The 20,283-nt window shown below is 36.4% G+C and overlaps 1 protein-coding gene across 9 annotated transcripts in view; it reads left to right on the forward strand.

Moving 5' to 3' along the window:
• Positions 1-20,283, forward strand: part of NUBPL (nucleotide binding protein like) — a 290,856-nt gene that overhangs the window by 198,332 nt on the left and 72,241 nt on the right. For 4 of the 9 annotated variants that reach the window (XM_040620813.1, XM_040620814.1, XM_040620812.1 and 1 more), the window contains 5 exons: positions 3,873-3,993; positions 7,241-7,323; positions 13,914-13,972; positions 16,381-16,473; positions 18,312-18,444. In XM_040620813.1, coding sequence (XP_040476747.1) covers positions 3,873-3,993; positions 7,241-7,323; positions 13,914-13,972; positions 16,381-16,387 — 270 coding nt within the window. In that variant the 3' untranslated portion in view covers positions 16,388-16,473; positions 18,312-18,444. Of the gene's footprint in view, positions 1-3,872; positions 3,994-7,240; positions 7,324-13,913; positions 14,606-16,380; positions 16,474-18,311; positions 18,445-20,283 lie in introns of those variants that run through there. The other 5 variants (XM_040620815.1, XM_040620818.1, XM_008710413.2 and 2 more) reach the window with 3 other exon arrangements.

Genomic DNA, 20,283 nt, shown 5'->3' on the forward strand with positions numbered 1-20,283 from the left:
AATATCAGGAAGAAAGAGGACAAACTGGAATACACCTGCACTCCTGCAAATTGCTTTCCCCACCTCTAGCCAAAGGAAACTATAGAGTGTAATGCCTATGGCTTCACTTCCGCCTGCTGAATCTCATGTCACTTTACTTTTAGGGAATTCTAACAAGAAGCCATAAAGGAAGGAAGGTTCTAAGAAATGTAGTTCCCAGTATAAACAGATTAATGATTTGAACAGTCCAGCACAATGAGATACCACTACACGCTCGCCATACTTGCTAAAATAAAATAAACTAACTAACTAAATAAAAGCAACTGGTGATTTGCAATGATGTGAATGGAATTAGAGAGTATTATGCTAAGCGAAATAAGTCAATCAGAGAAAGACAGTTACGTGATCCCACTCATGTGGAATTTAAGAAAAAAAATAGGGTCATAGGGGAAGAGAGGAAAAAATAAAATGACGAAATCAGAGAGGGAGACAAACCATAAGAGACTCTTAACTGTAGGAAACAAACTGAGGGTTGCTGGTGGGGAGAGGGGTGGGGGAATGGGATAACTGGGTGATGGACATTAAGGAGGGCACTTGAAGAAGTAATGAGCACTGGGTGTTACACACAACTGATGAATCACTAAATTCTACCTCTGAAACTAATAATACAGTATATGTTAATTAAATTGAATTTAAATAAAAAAATTTTCCAGTTTTCCAAAATGGTTGTAGCAGTTCACACTCAGCTAAAGCTGTGAGTTTTACTTGCTTTGTGTCCTCACCAAGATTTGGTATTTGTTGTTGTTGTTGTAGAGACATTCATCTGTTCTAATCAGGTCTTAAGCATAAATGTGTGATGTCTCATTGTGGTTCTAATTTGCATTTCTCTGATGATAGTGAAGTTGAAAACTTCAAGTTTGTTGGTCTTTGGATACCCTCTTTTAAGGAGTGCCTGTTAAGTCTTGCCCATTTTTTAATTTCTGATGTTCTCTTGTTGGTTTGTAGAGTTCTTTAATATTCCGGATAAAAGCCCTTTGTCATGGATGTGTATTATAAATCCCATCTCCTGCTTTATAGCTTGCCTTTTCACTCTCTTAATTGTGTCTTCCAATTAAGTTATTAATTTTAAAGTCAGTTTAACAAAATAATTTTTTTATTTATGTTTAGTGCTCTGTGACCTGCTGGAAAAATCTCACACCACTCACTCCATACCTCAACCATGCTGGACTTTCAATTCCTTAAAGGAGACTTGTGCTCCCTACTTCAGTCTTGAGAGTTTTCCCTCCTCTTCTCCTTGTTTTTACCTGCTTGTTCTTTAACTTTTAGGTCACATATTTCCTTAAGGAACTCCTCTGTGGTTACCAGGGTAGATGTAGTTCTGTCTGTTCTACACTCTCATAATCCTCTGTACTTTGCTTCCAGAAAAGCTCCTCCGTTTTTATTTTATTTATTTATTTTAAGATTTTATTTATTTATTTGACAGCAAGAGACAGCCAGCGAGAGAGGGAACACAAGCAGGGGGAGTGGGAGAGGAAGAAGCAAGCTCCCAGCAGAGAAGCCTGATGTGGGGCTCGATCCCAGAACGCTGGGATCACGCCCTGAGCCGAAGGCAGACACTTAACCGCTGTGCCACCCAGGCGCCCCATCTTCCATTTTTAAAGTAGATTTTTGTACTAGTAATTGTTCAGTCTGTTTCTCTAATTAGCGTGCAAGCTCCAGGAGAGCAAGGATCAAGTCTGTTTTGCTTACCACTGTATGCTACTCTTTTTGTTTAGCTCAGTTACTGGCATATAATAGGAGCTCATTAAATATCAAGTTTGCTTACAGTTTTATGTTTGTGATGTTTTGTAGTCTATATAGAGAACATGTCTGAGACATTTATATAGGCCATGGAGATCAACAATAAGATATTGATAGGGGCGCCTGGGTGGCTCAGTTGGTTAAGCGTCTGTCTTCGTCTCAGGTCATGATCCCAGGGTCCTGGGATCAAGCCCTGCATCAGGCTCCCTTCTCCACTGGGAGCCTGCTTCTTCCTCTCCCACTCCCCCTGCTTGTGTTCCCTCTCTCGCTGGCTGTCTCTGTCAAATAAATAAATAAAATCTTAAAAAAAAAAAAAGGTATTGATAATAAGTTAATCATGTAAGTTGAAAATACAGTCCTGCTCCATACCTTCCTATGTCTTAGGGAGTCCAAGAGATTCTGGAGTAGGGATGCTTTTCCTATTCTCTCTGGATTAGAATATACCCTCACCTAGATTTTCACAGTATTTAAATGTTTTTCCTTTTCCCATTTCTTGAGTGATATTTTTATGTTTAAATTGAAAGCGTACAGTGAGGGGAATATATCACATTTAACGTAAATGGCAGTAAAACTGCCCAAGCAATGGGTGTATGATATAGACATACTGAATAAACAAATAAGGTGTGTGATCTTTAGCTGTGTTGTCTTGTGGCATTTTGGAGATGGTATTGAATTACCAAAGTCCAATATGATTTATTTTTTATTATACTTTGCATCAGCAGAAGAGTGTATATTAGATGCTTGGAAAATGCTTAGCTACAAATTTATGTCCCTCACAATTTGTCTTCATTTGCATATGTTCTGGGAAACTTTAGTCTGTTCAGTTTCTCTTTTCAGAAAGAATAAGAAATTTCATCATCATCTTGTCTATATGGTTCATTGTGGATTATCAGCGCTATTCTTCATTTAAAAATGCAAATGTTCTAATAGAGATACCTCCTATAATGATGATCTTTTTGGTGGAGTTGACAGGATGATATAGACATATTATCTCTAAGCCTTTGATAACTGTGTTCCTTATTTTTATTCTAGAAGAGACGCAGTGCTTTCCATTAATAAGAAAATGGGATTAAGAGAAACATGAGTAAGGGTTACATTTGCAGGGCCTGTCTATTTATTCAGAATCTATTTTGTGCTAGAAGTTAGGGAAACTTAGAGATGGACACTTTCTATAAAGCTTGAAATTTTTGTTTCAAATGATAACATTCTGATAAGAGTTGAGTTTTAGTCTTTTGCTAGCTGTGTTCTTTTCTCAGCTATGGAATGGGGATGATAAAATGCCCATCTCATAAAGTTTTTAATAGGCGTAAATAAGGTAGTTCATCTAAAACACTTACCCCAGTGCCTGGGATATAATAAGCACTCAGTATTTGTTAGCTGTCATTTGCTGTGGGGCTTTGTTCACAGTAGCCTCTTTTCCCTTTATTTTCCTGTGTTTGTTTCTGCTGATTTTTTCTGTATTGCTATCAAGAGCTAAATTTCTAAAACACAGATCTGATTGTGTAACATTACCTCTTGGGACTGGTTTTTCAACTTGAAAAACCTTTTGTGAGATCATCTTTTCAACTTTAAAAATCTTTTGTGGTTTTCTGTTTTCACAAGAAGAAAGTCATGAATGGCATTTAGCACCTTACCATCAGACTCTGACCTCCCTTATCAAACCAGCTTCTGCCTTTGCCCTCCATTAGTGTGCAGCCCAAATAGGCCATGTGCAGTTATATTTCACTGTCTTGGCTTGTGTCGCTCTTTCTGCCTAGAATTCCTGCTGTGGGCCTCAACCCTTCTTCTCACCCTCAACCCGAAGAAACAATTCTGGGTAATGTGGGCAGCTCAGAGATACCTCTTATTCTTCCCAGACAGATTTTTTTTTTTATCCCTGTCACTTCTTTATCTTTAGCGTTATCACATTATTAAAGTTAATTACATGTGTCTCTTTCCCCCTCTAGCTTGTGAGTTCCCTTTAGAGCAGAGACCGTAACTTATTCATCACTGTATCACTAGAACCCAGTGGGCACTCAGTAAAAACTTGTTGAAATAATGGATTGAGATTTGGCTTAATTTTGTTTTAATTTCAGTGGTTTTTGTTATTCTAGGTCCTGGGCCTTGTCCAAAATATGAGTGTTTTCCAGTGTCCAAAATGTAAACATAGAACTCATATTTTTGGTGCTGATGGTGCAAGAAGACTAGCACGGACCCTTGATCTTGATGTTCTAGGTAAGATCATAGGATATTCTTTTGCAGAGGAAATGGCAGAAGGGAAGGTGGGGATAAGGAATGGTGATGAAGAGTGTCCCAGAAAATGATGAATTGTCTTCAGTTTTGTGCTTTAAATTAAGATAGTAGGGAGTTGTATGTGTTAGCCCTCCTTTGCTTTTATTAATACTTCATTAGTGGAAGGCTCTTTGGAGAGGAGGTTTGTTCTGCCAATTATAACTTTTGCTGTGAGTAAAACTGCCTGCAACATGAATTTGAGAAGAGTTTCATGGTATGAGTACTGTAATTTGAAGTCCTTATTTTAAATAATGGTCGTTGGTTTGTTTGCTAAAGGAACACATCTCTCAGTATAACAGGTAGATGAAAACACCTGGTTAGTGTGTTGTAGCAACCTTTGGAAGTGTCAGTTTTTGGTGCATATGAAAAAAATGCCTTCCCGATAAGATCTGAATTTATCAGTCCTTTTGCTCTAGAAAGGTAATATTTTCTGTTTTCTGTGATCTTTTTATATGTTTTTGCCATGTCTATGAGATACGGCACATGAAATTCATGTTGTATATACTGTTCATGTTACTGAATTGAAGGATTGGTGTTATGAAAAGTAAAATTGTGTGGTAAGTAAGCAAAACACAGATTTTAAATTAAACATAATTTTTGAAAAATCCACAGGCAACTTAATGGACATTTTAGGAAACATGTGTTGATACTTTCCTTTTGAATGAGTTTCTGTTCTGGGCAAAGGCAGATGTTAGATGCTGAATAAGGGAGGAATAGAGTGAATTATTAGTTTTAGGTAGTTAACAATTAAGATCCCTTAGAGAGCAAGGAATTTCAAAGCATTCTTTATTATATCAGTTTCTAAAAGTTGATGTTAAATGTGTTATTGTTATTATGCGTTCACGCTATAGCAGCCACCACGGTACCAGGTGAATACTAATGATATATTTTGATACATTGCTATAATTATAACCACTAATTGTATTCTGCAACTGTTTTTTATTTAACTAACCTAGAAAGTTCAGTTTCCCAAATCTGCATAATAACAACAGATTGACATTCACTTATGTAATAAAGTAAATGTGTAATTATAATGGCATTATTGAATTATGCTGACAATATTATAATTCCCTGATTTATAAATGGGTGGTACAATATTGTAAATCACTTATTTTGAATTTGAAATATATCTCAAAGAGAAACAGTCTCACATATGGAAATTACATTTTACTCAACAGCTTACGCATGTTTAGTTACCCTAAAAAGTGTCAGAAACACTGATTACTGATCACAAAAAATGGATAGTGCTTATAGATTGTTGTATCTAACGGTGTTCTGGGAAAAATAATTCAGAGTTCTAACTCAGAGCTCATCTCCTCCTTTTAAAGCGGTCATGGGGCCCAGTGAGACCTCCCATGATCGGGAGCAGGGGCTCCAATAACAAAGAGGTTGGAGGTGGGAAGGAGGAACTGAAATCAGGGTAAGAGCTCTCCCAGTTATGGCCTCCTGGCTGGTTGAACTCCCCAGGAGCCCTTATATGTCTTTTACTCACTCCCTGGCTGCCTCTTAATTTATTTTAATCCATTGGGCTATATTTAAAAAATTATTTGGTAAAATGGCTCTCAGAACTTTCTCCATATTACCTACCAGGACAGATTATGCATAGTCATTATGTCTCTGAAATATGCCCTTTCTTCCTTCAGACCTAGCCCCTCAAAGATACTTTTCAAGGCTAGGCTGCACTTTACCCGCCTCCCATACCATTACTCCTTTTTATCCTTCTCTGATAGACAGCTGTTAGCCCATTACCACTCTCACTATGGTGTGCCACCTATTTTCTAAAAAGGTTTCCCTCTTTCTTCATCAACTCTTCTGCGCTTATAGATAGGATTATGAGTCTGTGGAAAGCAGAAGCTATATTGATAAATGACGATATAAAGGAGAAGGTTTTGCTTTATTTTCTTCCATTACTGCAGTAGAAATGAAAGCATTCAGGATTCCTTACTATAATGGCATAAATTAAGGAAAAAGCTTTATGGATTTCTAAGAGTTTTCTTTAACGTATTTTCCCTTACCCCTGTGACAGTTTCTTACAGTCTTAAGTTGTTCTAAGAATAAACATCAGATTTACTGAAAAGCTAATCTTTAAATGACTATTGAAATATTCAGGTATTTTGTCATAGGCTATTAAACGTTCAGGAAAGATTTAAAGAGTTGATCAAGATTCCCAAATTTGCTGACAAGAGGAGAATGAAATATGTTCCTCTGTGTACTTTATAATATAACTTGTAATAGATTTGTAATTTTGTAACATATACTTCTGCTTTATTTACCTAGCCTGGCATGGTGCTGACTAACTTATTTATATAAATGCACACATAAGTTTCAGTAACCGTTACATGGATTTGGAGTGGTTCTAAGAATGCTCAGTACCATGACGAGTTAACTTTTCTACTTATGACTCTATTTACTGCATTTTAAATCTAAACCTTTTGAGAGGCTTCATTTGTGAAGGGGTGGTGGAATCAATTGGATGATGGATCAGAGCATTTTCCCCCTACATTCTACCACCTAATAGTAACATAGCCTCAGGAGAGGCGCACAACCTTTTCAACCTCAAGTCTGTATAGTGGAGGTTCTTATATATTTCCTGAGATCTCATCAAGTTCACAAGTTACATATAATGCTATATAGATTGATACATAACAAAAGAAAAATAGTTCTATCGAATAAAGAGGCAGGTAGTGGAGATAACAGAGCTGCCTTACTTTTCAGCAGTTCTCTTATTCTTCTGCCAACATTAGGAAGGTAATTTTGTTATACTTGTTTTTGGACAGCTTTGTCTCCCCATCATTTCCTCTTCATCTTCCTCTTATTGTTTGGTGTGATGTGTCTATATCAGACATTACAGGGAGAAATAATTTTATAAATGTCTTCCAAGCCATTTCTTGCTGGAAGACCTCCAGCAAAGACTAAATCAGAGGCCTTATCCCTTGATTGGCCGCCACATAGCTTTCATATATACCTATACAATCCCTGAACTGCCCTCAAAATGGAATATGTTGCCCCTAATTTTCATTTGAAATTCCTTTTTTAGAGATTTAGCAACTTGAGGAGAGTCTTAATTCAAGTTGATTTGAATGAATTTAATTTAAATTTTGGGTTTTTTTTTCTGAAGTTCAAATAGTGAAATTCCAAATGCCTATAAAAACTTTTGTAGTATTAATGGATGTCTGGTGGACTCTTTTAGGAGACATTCCCTTACATATTAATATAAGGGAAACTTCAGATACAGGCCAGCCGATTGTGTTTTCACAGCCTGAAAGTGATGAGGTAAGTGATGCTTTTAAATACATATTTTAGTGTCTTTTTACAGGATATGTACTTTTAGATATTTAGAAAGAAAGTTGGGAAGATCAAGTTTATTTGCAGTGCATGTATTAAGCAAAGATTAGTTAACTTGCTTAAAGCATCTTTAAATAACTAAATTTTATGTGGTAAGCATACCAGTGCTTGCTCTAAATTATTAGCTGAAAAAGTTCACCTATGAAGAGCCATCACCCAGCCAGTTTTCTCATGAAGAACACAAACAATGAGCATTTGTAAAATTCTTATTTTGCTGGCTAGTAGTATCTAACTGCCCAAGTTTACCATATTTCAATATTAGAAATTCAGCTGATTGTTAGGAAAAGGGAAACTAATGTAAGAAAGTATTGAGTTGGGGGCGCCTGGGTGGTGCAGTCAGTTGAGTGTCCGACTGTTGGCTTCAGCTCAGGTTGTGATCTCAGGGTCATGAGTTGGAGCCCTGCATCAGGCTCCGTGCTCAGTGCAGAGTCTGCTTAAAATTTTCTCTCCCTTTCCCTCTGCCCCTCCTGCTCATGATCTCTGTCTTTCTAAAATAAATAAATAAACCTTAAAAAAAAAAAAGGAAAGTATTGGTTGGATATAGGGAAATTGTTATAATGCATTAGAGATGGAATTTTCACTACATTTATTTTAATAAATATGATTGAGAAGGTAAGGTCGAAAACTAGTTGTGTTTCATTAGCCAACATCATTGGGGATACAGTTGATAGATTTTCAAGATTGCTGAAGCTTTACAACTTTAAGAATAAAATCTTTTATTTTACTCTCTTTTTTAGATAGGAATAAAATTAATCATATATATCTCTTCTGTCCTAAGTAGCACTTGCTATGTAAGCTAGAAGCTCAGCCACCAACTGGATACATCAGTTTTGACGTAGATTTTTTGCTCCTTTGCTGAAAAGCCCCAGTCAGCCTTCTAATAGTTAATTCCTTTTTGTTTTTCCTTAGCTTATGGGTATAACTCTATAGTACTCTTATTTTGGCTATCCATAACTACTACTACTTTCATTCCTTTCTTTCTCTAATCTTGTGTGAACTGGAAAATAAAAGAGCTGAGGTTGGTAAGGGTAAATAAATAAATAAAATACGGGTAAGTCGACAGCCAGGAATCTTGGATAAGTAAAGTACCTTCATTTTGACTTCTTTCTTTCAGGGGCCCAAGGTCCTTTCCCTTTCTTAAGAGTCCACAGTTACAGTGCAGTTGATTGAGTTGCTGGGGATATGATCTCTGAGGAAATAGAGTGTAATGTGTGGCACTTATCATTGTGTTTGTTTTCTCTGACTTACAGGTAGAAAATGTTAAATTTCCTTTTTAGTCTTTTCTTAGAAATCTTTCAGATAAGCAAAAACCATAACCCTTTATTACTCTCATAATTAAAGTCTGGCAACCCAACCACCGTAGGTGTACTTTACTTTATGTAGTGGATGAAAGTTGTATGAAAATCAAGTGTGTTTTAATTACACACTTCTAATTGCCTCCTGAGAACAGACTAAAGACATTCTATGGTGATTTCTTATGACTAAGAATAATTACATACTAGATTGTATCAATTACTTGTTTAGATTTTTTAATATTTTCTCCACCTATCCATTATTGCTTTTTTCTTTGAGATTTCTCAAAAGAAGTAAAAGGAATGTAATACAAGAGAAAACATATAGCAGCCATCAAAAGATAATATGATTTAAAACTCTAAACAGGGGCGCCTGGGTAGCGCAGTCGTTAAAGCGTCTGCCTTCGGCTCAGGGCGTGATCCCGGTGTACCGGGATCGAGTCCCACATCGGGCTCCTCCGCTATGAGCCTGCTTCTTCCTCTCCCACTCTCCCTGCTGTGTTCCCTCTCTCACTGGCTGTCTCTCTGTTAAATAAATAAATAAAATCTTTAAAAAAAAAAAAAACAAAACTCTAAACAGCAGTGTTTGTATAGTTTTTTGGAATTGTTTAAAATCTCATTTACATTTGCATAAACATTAGACCTATTATTTTACCGTTGCTGGCTGACATCTATGAGAATGAGGACAGCCTAACCCTTTGTAGTTTGTGCTAGATTTGATTTGGTGAGGTCTCAGCAAAAGTAGTGAGAATTTCATGTACCAGATTGTCAACCTTAAATATGAAGACTTCTGAGCAATTTTAAGATTTAGACATGGCCATGAAAAGGGAAAAATAAAATAGTGCCTTGTGTTTATTCTGTTTCCATGGAAATTATTACTTCCTACTCTTAGATTGCAGACATTCATTATTAGTAATCATCCTCCTAATAATAATAGCAGTTACAGTGTACCAGACGTGAGACATTTTACTTACATAATTTTGTGTTCACAACAACTTAATGTGATGTATAAATAGTCCCCATTTTACAGATGAGGAAACTGAGGTTCAAGAAATTTAAATAATTTTCCCAAGATTATAGAACTAATAAATGGTAAAATGTGATTAATAGACAAATCTTTTCCTTGCACACATTGGCCTCTTTCCATTATATCACCTTCTAGGTCCTATACTAATAGCTCTGATTTCTCTAATTTGTTTTAAGAGGTAGTGCAATACTTGGGTGCATTAAATATGTTATCTTATTTGATTCTCATAACACATTTGTGAGGTATGTAGAATAATCTCCATTTTTCAGATGAAGAAACTGCCCAAGATAGTGCTAGAGGCTACTTCCCTTCACAGCGTTGACACCACACTCTACATTCTCTTCCCAATGCAATACCTGCTTCCCTTCCTAATAAATTGCAAGATTAGTTCCATGTCTATGATGTGTATTTAGACTGGCTTTCAGTTCATCTCCTATTCATATCATAGGATCCTTCTGTTTACTTTTGTGATGAATCTTGCCTCTTGATAACCCCCTTCCTTTTTCCCCTGAGAACACCAATGGAAATATGCTCACAGGAGCTAGTCACAGCCCTCTCAGCGAATTCTGTTGTATTCATGGAACCTTAGTATCCATTCAACTTGCATGTCTTCATTTAAAGAATAAAGTTTATACTTGCCAACATGATAAACTTCTGCAAAAGGTAATAGGACTGAACCTATAAAATTGTTAATCATTAGGCCCTTAGATAACACTTTTTATTGTTTGCTTTTAGGGTTTGACCTACAGGTAAAATTATTAATCAGTAAAGGTTTCATTTTTAGCTTTTTGTTTTCTTACTAATTCTACCTTCTCTGTTTTTCCATCACTCCCTCCTCCCAACACCAGATTCCAGGGCTGTCATTCTCTGCGCGTTGGATCATGTAGAATTGAGCACTAGGGACTTCATTCTCCCAGTAACATTTACCTTTTGGAGGACAAAATACTATAGTGATAGTGATTAATTTGAAATATGAGTCATGCTGAATTTAAGGCATCATCAGAAAAATTGGAAGTTACAGCACCGGTTAAAAAGCACCAGCAAGCTGTTGCCACCTCATTCATTGGACACTGCTAACAAAAGGGGGATAATTGAAACTCCAGATATAGTAGTGTATAATAGCCAGAGAAAGCCACAAAGGAGGGAAGAGAAGTGGACACTTAGGATTCAGAACTCTTAAATTCAGTAGCATTGCCTCTTGTGTGTGTGATTATAATTGCTAAGTCAACTTAATCTACCTTTTGCCTTTGCTTGAGCCCAGGACACATGTAATGGACCCATGACTGACTAATGATGTTGTGGTTTTATCTTTTTGTTGTCAAGTAAAAATCTTAGTATTGGCATACAGAAAGGTATGCTATAAGGTATTCCTGGTAAAGACTTTCAAGTGTAAGTGGAGACTTTATTATCTTATAATTTCTAAATTATTACCTTATAATCTTAATATGAAATGACTGTGTGTGATAAAGTAGAACTTCAAATCTTTAAAAACAAAGACAAAGGAAAAAAGTTCTCCATAAAACTTCTTGTACTTTGATTGCCATCCTTTCCTTTAACTTGTTAATATAGAGCAAACAAATAGGATCCAGCTATATTATCCGTGCTTCTGGATGGCCCAATAAAAGATCTTAGATAGAAGTGTTATTCTGTGTATATTTGAGGTGATGAAAAAAAGGAGAGTATTAACAGTTTGAGAAATCTAAATCATATTTTTTACATATGATACACGTACTTGCCTTTTTGCTAGTTTTGGATTAAACAAAAGGGAGGGATTTAGTTTACTTGTTCCTCAGGCAGGAGAAGTACCTGTGAGTACATGTTCATAAGAGCTCTTCAAGAAATTGTAAATTACTTGAGGATGTAATAGTAATAATAGCAGCCACTAATATTTGCTTCTTTTGTGCCAGTATTACACATACTTTATTAATTACTTAATATTCCCCCAAACCCTTTGAGATATATACTATTACTTCAGCCGTTTTAGAGATGTGGAAACTGTCTTAGAAGGGTTAAATTACATAACTTGCCCAAGACCTCATAGCTAATAAGTGATGGAGCTAAGATTTTAAACCATGCCTGTCTGACGTCAGAGCCCCAACTCCACAAGTGAGCTGTTCTGCCTTCCTTTTGTAACATTACATCCCACAGATTTCTGAAACAGTAACTTGCATATGATAAGAACCAAAATGTATTTGTTAAAATGATACTGCATTGGCTGAAAAAATTCAATCTCAACAGGTTTGTAGAAATTGAAACTGTGAAACTTAAGCACTTTTAGTGGTTTCTTAACAAATGACAATCTAACCATTACTTTGAGTATGGCATATTGAAAGTTTAAGCTTGGAGATAGTCCATTAAAAAGCAAAGGTTATATATAGCAAATTTGATTATTCTGGAGTCATTCAGTATTTTGTGTAGTCTGATAAGTTTATGTCTCTAATTTAACGTAAGTAAGAATTTAAAGATGATAGAATGATGGCCTCTCAGCTTGCCTTAGTGAACTTTAAATATTCATCACAAAAATTTTAGGCTTAAACACTCAGAAAAGCTACTAAGAGATAAAAGGTATTTACAAAGATGCGTGGGTGAAAATCAACACACTAGATTTAAGAGAAATATTTATTTACAAAGTACGCATTATTTTCATTTTAAACAAAACTTGTTTCTGTTAGCTATAGCAGAGAGTGAAACCATTTTTAGATAAAGCATTATGATTAAAATTGCTTTTACTTTGGATTTACTGTTTAATATGTAGTAGAAGGATCTAGGCTTTGGAGTTAGGTGGACCCAGGTTTGAATGTTTTCCAACTTACTGACTTTGTGACCAAGTTGAGTTGATGATGCTTGTTTTACATAAGTGAGATTACTTATGCAAAGTACGTGGTAGAGTAGGTACTCGATAAAAAAAAATTAAGGCTTTATTCATATTTTGAGAACTATTCTTTTTTTAAAACAATGAACTCGTAGGTGAGATTTTTAACACTTTTCTGGTTAAATAAAGCATAATTCAGCTGTTAGGGCTGAAGCATGGTTTTTAAAAGTGAAGATGTGTGAAATATACTTAAAACACTTCTTCAAGTCAGGGTAAACAAACTTCAAATAGTTCTTTTACCATGAAGAGTCAGAGAGTTGGTCAGCCTAGGTTCAAAGACCAGCTCATCCCATATTAGCAGTAATGCTTTGGGCAAGACCATTCACCTTTCTGGTTCTTGGTTTCCTTATCTATAAAGTGGGGTTAGTGACAGAATTTATCCCTTAGGGTAGCTGTGAGTTTAAGTGAAACAATACTTGGTAAATATGAAGTACTCAAGTAAAGTTTAGCTATTATCTGTCGTTGTAGATGTAGTGGTGGTGGTGGTGGTGGTGGTGGTGGTGGTGGTGGTGGTATAGTCATAACTCTAAGTGTATATAAATGTATAAATTAATGGTTTTAGAAGATCTCACTATTGTGCCTTACAGTTACTTTTTATAGTTAAGATAGGGGAAATAAATAATATTTGCATTGCAGTTATTTAAAACTTTTAAGATGCAAATATCATGAGCATTGTTCTGACTGGACCATGTAGGCATTGGCTTAGTTTGTGACCCACTGCATCTTGGGGGTTGCTCTTAGTATTCGGCTGCACGGGGGATCCCACAGATGAAGAGTGTAACAGCTGATCCCAGGAATTCTTGCCTGGTACCCAAAATTCAGCAGGTGAAGGAGCCTATGAGATGCTCACTGCTGGTACTGGATGCCATTCTCAGAGGGATGAGGAAGATGCTTTCCAAAGATAAACCATAGGGTGGTGATAAATAGTCCTATTTAAAATGACTAACAGCTCTTATGCCAAAGAAGTTTTGGCAGTATCGAACTCAAGATATCAATTTGTCAGAAGAGGAAGATATAATTTTTCTACAACTAGACTGGGTTGCTAGTTTGCTGACATGGGAATTAGAGCTTAAAAACAGTAATTGCTGGTATTAAATATTTTTTTCAGAAAGTCATCTTTGAAGTATTTGCCCCCTAAATAATCTAAAATTCTCTCTTCCCTGTCACACCTGCAGTGTGCACAGCAGCATCCCCTCACTGCTGAATTTCCTCATCTCACTCGGCCTTTTCACTATTCAGTTCAGGAGACCGCTCTGGCAAACAGTTCATGAGTCATTTGATGTCTTCTGGGGAGAAATACAGAACAAATGAGTCTCTTCTTTTCCAGGCCAAAGCTTACCTGAGGATTGCTGCAGAAGTGGTAAAAAGATTGCCACCACCTCTAAAGTGAGTTCCCCAGGTGTTCTGGAAATTTGCCTGGTGCTTAACAATAAGAAGACTTTTGGAAATCGGCAGTGTGGTGATGAAACCTACAGGAAAAATAGCAATCATAGTTATTTTCTTGTATTTCTACGGAAATAATGTCTTATTTTCAGATATGATGTGCTATGCAATGACTCACAAATAAAATTTTTATATATCAATGCTAACTGCTACATTTAGGAATTTTTGGAAAGCTGATGTGTACCAACTGCATAGAACTGCGTTTTCTTTTAATGAACTACCCCTTGTAGAATCCTGAGTTTGTGTTAGAAGCCCAGCCTTCCATTCAGGAAAGAACTGTGCTTTTTTTGCAGGACTACAGAGTTAGTCATTTAAAGGATTTACTAAATTTGTGTGCTGATATAAGTATGACAACTCTCCATCAGTCAGTTTGGTCTAGATTTAAATCTTGCCTTGGACTATCTTGGACACACTCTTAATATAAATAAACCTCTGCTTCATCTGGACCAGGCTTTACCCTAGACTTACTGAATATCATCTGCAGGGGTGGGGCCTGGACATGTGTATTTTTAACAGGATTGTAATGATTTTGATGATTCTGATTATGACGGAAATAGAATAATAGTTAACAATTTATCAAGTGTTTGCTTGTGTCATTATAATTAATCTTCCATTCATATGAGTGGGGTACTGGGGTACTGTTGTTATCTCCACTTTATAGATGAGAAGACTGAGGTATGGGAGTGTTAAGTGTCTCGCTGGAGATTACTATTCTAGCAAGCGATGGAGCTGGAATTTGAACTTGGGCAGTGGGATGCTGCATCCTTCCTTTTTTACACCAAAGAGCATTCATTTATTTCAAAAGAGAAATATGGTATTCAGCATTTCCTCAAACTTACTGGACCATGAAACCCTCCCCTCTCCCCTTTAGGAGCATTTCATGGAGTTCGTGTTTCAAATGGTATACTTTGAAAAACATTTATCTTGTCTAGTTGAGACTCAGAGAAATTCAGGGGGCTTTCCAAGGTCAGGTAGCAAGATAATTATAAAGCTGCAAGTGCTGATAAGAATCATTAGTTGATAAAGAAGCAGTCTATGACCTTTGGCAAATACCTTCACATCTTTTGCTTTGTCTCTGGCTTAAATAGCCAGAAAATTAGGCAAAGAGTTACATGTCATTGTACATGTTTTCACGCACTTAGGTTCACATAAAAAACTGTACATGAGTGTTCACAGAGGTTTTATTTGTAATAGCCAAAAACAGCCCAGAGTTTTTCAATGGGCAAATAGTCAAACAAACTGTGATACATCCATACCATGGAATACTACTCAGCAGTGGAAAAGAACAAACTATGGATACATGTTAAAACGTGGATGAATTCCAGAGAATTATGCTGAATGAAAAAGCCGGTCCTAAAAGGTTTTATACCATGTGGCTCCATTTATGGAACATTCTTGAAATGACAAAAATTGTAGAAATGGAGAACAGATTAGTGGTTTCCAGAATTTAATGGGGGAGGGTTTCAGGGGAGGGAATTATGTGTGGCTATAAAAGGGCAACATAAGGAATCCTTGTGATGATGGAAGTGCATTCTGTGTTGTGACTGTGTCAATGTCAATATAGTTTTGCAAGATGTTATTGTTGGAGGAAGTTGGGTAGAAGGGCACAATGGAATACACATTATTTCTTACAACTGCATGTGAATCTACAATTACCTCAAAATAAAAATGAAAATTTAATTAAATAAAACAAACACATGCTGCTGTGTCTGAACTGAAATGACTTGGGCCAAATCATCCATGCTAATTAAAATCTTGAATAAAATAATTTGTGAACACATAGTCATCAACCTTCGTCACTGTGAGAAGGAAGTAGTGACTTTAAGTTGTAGATATATATTTGTGTTTTTATCATTTTTTTGAGAGAAAGTGGATATAAATAATCATTGAGCACTTCTAAATACCAAAAAGCAGGTACTTGAACCAGGCTTAACTTTACCTAGAAAAAGAATGATTTCAATAAGCTCCGGAGATACTAAAAGTTGTGTGCCAATTTAATACATCTCATAGAGAAATGGGAAAGATCATTTTTTTTTCTCATAAATACGTGACTTAGAAAAGAGCTACATGTAAAATCACATGCTCTCTTCTCCTTTACCCTTGCCTACAAGTCTTTGCAGATGCTTCCAGGAAAGCCACTGAAAAGATGGTAGTTGGAATATATATGCAGGTTCATAAGTGGAAGAAGAAAAAGTAGCTATAAGAGCAAGAATGAAGCTTATTCTAAAATTTAGCCTATGGCAGCCTTTGCTAAGCTTCAAAGAGCTGACTTTAAAGATAGACTCTCAAGCACAGCTAGTCTGCCTGTTGTCAAGGGTAATATTTATTCCTTATTCTTCACATTTCCATAGAGTGTAGAGAATTTCCATTCCACTCTCCAAGAGGCGAAGGCAAGCTGCCCCACTCGCTTCATGCCAGGGAAGGAGGAGTGACGCATCTTATGGGTAAATTTCTTCCTGTCTGCATTTCTTTGATTTCAGCCAAATCCTGAGCTTTCTGAGGCAGGCTATGGGGAAACCTGTCCATCTCTGCCTTGGACTTGGGTGGGCAAGTCCATCTAATTTAGGAGTTGGGCATTTGGTAGTCCACTTTGGTCACATATCCTCTAATCCAGCTTTCTGTCAGTAATATAGCTAATATTATTTACCTTTATCTGAATTCTGTGTATCTCATTTACAGGGGAAGAATTCCCCCCCGCAACCACCACACTCCAAAAAACATACCAAATACCTTTCTAGAATCCTAGAAAATCAGAACCAAAGAGTACAATAGAATTCAGATATTTGCATCTCTCCATTGGAAACACTTCTAATAAAAAAATAAGTTTACCAATGGCCAGAAGCTTTCTGGGGGTGGGGAGGAGTGGGGGAAGTTATAATGAAGCACACTATATATATACAGCAAAGCATGGGAGACAAATATATAGATCAGTTATCTACAAAGTGGACACCCATGTAACTACCAACCAGGTTAAGAAGTAAACCAACACTGACATCACAGAAGCCTCAGTATTTTCTCTCACAATTGCTGCCCTCTCCTTCCCTTACAAAGTTAACCATATACTCATGTAGTAACACCTAAGCTTGTACCCTTCGACGCTATAGTTTTGCCTATTTTTTGCAATTTATATTAAATGGAATTATACAGTATTTTGCTGTATATTAATTGCTTTTATTTTGCCCTATATTAACTGCTGTGTATTGTTCCTGAGTTCCACATCTACTGTTGCATATAGGAATTATTCATATTATTTGCTGTAGAATATTACATTGTTTGAATATACCCAACTTACCCGTTCCACTGTAGGTGGATATTTGGATTGATTCCAATATTTTGTTCTTAGAGATAGTGCTGCTCTGAGCATTCTTGTACATATTTTCTTGGTGTTCCATACTTAAATTTCTGTTGAGTTATTTCTTGGAGTGGAATTATTGGTAGTTGTTTAGTGGTATCTCTTTGTGGTTTTAACTTGCATTTCCCCAATTACAAATGAAGTTGAGTACCTTTACATATATTTATTGGCTAATTAGATTCCCTGTTTTGTGTACTGTCCAGTCAAATCTCTTGCCCATTTTTCTATTATGTTGTTGGAGTGTTTTATGAATCCTTGTCAGTTCTGTGTTGCAGATATCTTTCCCACTCTATTATGATTTGTCTTTTACTGTCTTAATGGTGTCTTTTGACAATCAAATAATCTTAATTTTAACATATTCAAATGTATTATTTTCCTTTAAATGATTGATTTTTGTGCAGTGCCCCCAAGATCATGAAGATATTACCCTATATTAATTTCTAGAAGTTTTAACATTGTTTTGCTTCTACATTTAGTTCTACAGTCCACCTGGAATTATGTTTTGGTTATTAGCCCTTAAGTATTTTGTGGGGTTTTTTTTCCTTGTGGTTATCTAATTGTCCACTGGGACTGTCTTTTTCCTCTACTTTTCTGCAGTACCACCTTTGTTGTAAATGAAATGTCTGTTTCTATGGATCTGTTTCTGGACTTTTATTCTGTCCCATTGGTTTATTTGTCTGCCTTTGCACCAATAAGTCATTGTTTTGTTTATCATCACCTGGTTGTTCTTCAAGAATGTTTTGGCAATTCTTGATTTTTTTCATTTTTATATAAATATTAGGGCCAGCATGTGACATTCAAAGCAACAAACTACTAGAGAGTCTCAGTTTTGCTTAGGATGGAGAAGACTAGGAAGACCATAATACTACCCTTAGAACAAGAAAAAAACTGTATGATCTACAAAACCTTAATTTTTCTTAAACCCACCAGAGATCCTAAGTTACACTGCAGCCAAGTCATCTGAAATGTATGAAAAGACAGACCCCTTCAAGGAGAGACAGGATGCAAGTATACCTTTGGCAAAATACAGAAGAAAGAGATGACAAACTCCCAACAATATCAGGTAAGAAAAATCCAGTGAAAAATTTTAACAAATTGCTGAAACTAAGTGTGGGATAGCAGAGAAACTAGAACCCCTAGAAGCTGCTAACGGAAGGGAGTTTGCATCCACTCATAGGCTTTTCTCTGTGGACCTCACAGGGTGCCTAAGAGAAGAATTGAGCATGGAGCAAGGGACTAGAGAAAGCCTTCTTGAGTAGTATAGGCCTGGAGAAGGAGAGTAGTTGATGGTTTGAGAAGAACCTCGCCTGACTCTCCTTCCCTGTGGAACAAACACCAATAAGTCACTAGGAGAGGGTAGTAAAGCTGTCCTCAGATGAAGACCCATTGTAACTGCAGGAGGGGAAGTAGAACCCCCCCACACACAATCATGGGGGAGAACAGAAGTCATCCTGACTCTGGCCACTAAAGACATCCTATCCCTGAGAGGAGGGGTGGTATCACTGAGGGGAGAGTTGGTATCACTGAGAAAGCCCATTCACCAAGATTCAGGGGCATAGGGCTTATCTGAGCTAAGGCTGGATCAAAACAACAGAGAATTCCCTGCCCCACTGCAAGCTAGCAAGCACTAAGTATCAAATATTAGCAGTGTCAACTGGTGGAGGAGGGTTAAAGACTATGAATAGAGATGTGAAAAGCTAAGAGTAGAGCCAACCCATCCTTCAGTTTATGCACAAAGTAATACCAGAGGGATTTGAAGCCACTGGTGTACTGAAGGTAACCATAAAACAACAAAACCTAAATAAGATGAATTTCTGACTAAATAAACAGATCTGTACGTTAAGTTTCTAACAAAAGAAGAGTCATGCACATTTTCAGCCATAAATACTATTTACCTCCATTTTTACTATCCTACACATGATGTCCAGCATTCAGTGTAAACAATTATAAGACAACAGAACTAGAACAAATAATCCTAAAATTCTCAGGGAACCACAAGAGACCCTAAATAGCCAAAGCAATCTTGAGAAAGAAGAGCAAAGCTAGAGGTATCACAGTCCCAGATTTTAAGGTACACTACAAAGTTACAGTAATCAAAACAGTATGGTACTGGCATAAAAAAATAGTCACATAGGTCCATGGAACAGGATAAAAAGCCCAGAAATAAATCCATACTTATATGATAAAGGAGGAAAGAATATACAATGACAAAAAGAAAGTTTTTTTCAATAAATGGTGTTGGGAAAACTGGATCACTTTCTTACACCATACATAAAAATAAACTCAAAATGGAGTAACGACCTAAATGTGAGAACTGAAGCCATAAACTCCTAAAAGAAAACGTAGGCAGTAATTTCTTGGACATTGATCTTAGCAACATATTTATGGGTGCGTCTCCTCCGACAAGAGAAACAAAGGCAAAAATAAAACTAATGGGACTACACCAAAATTGAAAGCTCTTGCATGGCAGAGGAAACCATCAACAAAACAAAAAGGCACCCTACTAAATGGGAGAAAATATTTGCAAATGATATATTCAATAAGAGATAAATATTCAAAGTATATACAACTCAACTGCAAAAAAAAAAAAATCTGATTATAAATAGGCAAAGGACCTGAATAGATAACTTTCCCAAAGAAGACTTAGAGATGACCAACAGGTACATGAGAAGATGCCAACATCACTAACCACAAGGGAAATGCAAATCAAAACTGTACTAATAACTCACACATGTCACAATGGCTAGTATCAAAAACACAAAAAATAACTAATGTTGGCAAGGAAGTAGAGAAAAGGGAACCTTCATGCACAGTTAATAGGAATGTACATTGGTGCAGCCACCATGGAAAACAGTATGAGGTTCCTCAAAAAATTAAAAATAGAAATATACTATCCAATAAT

Source organism: Ursus maritimus, unplaced genomic scaffold (genome assembly GCF_017311325.1).
Source record: "Ursus maritimus isolate PB19 unplaced genomic scaffold, ASM1731132v1 scaffold_36, whole genome shotgun sequence".
Classification (NCBI taxonomy): domain Eukaryota; kingdom Metazoa; phylum Chordata; class Mammalia; order Carnivora; family Ursidae; genus Ursus; species Ursus maritimus.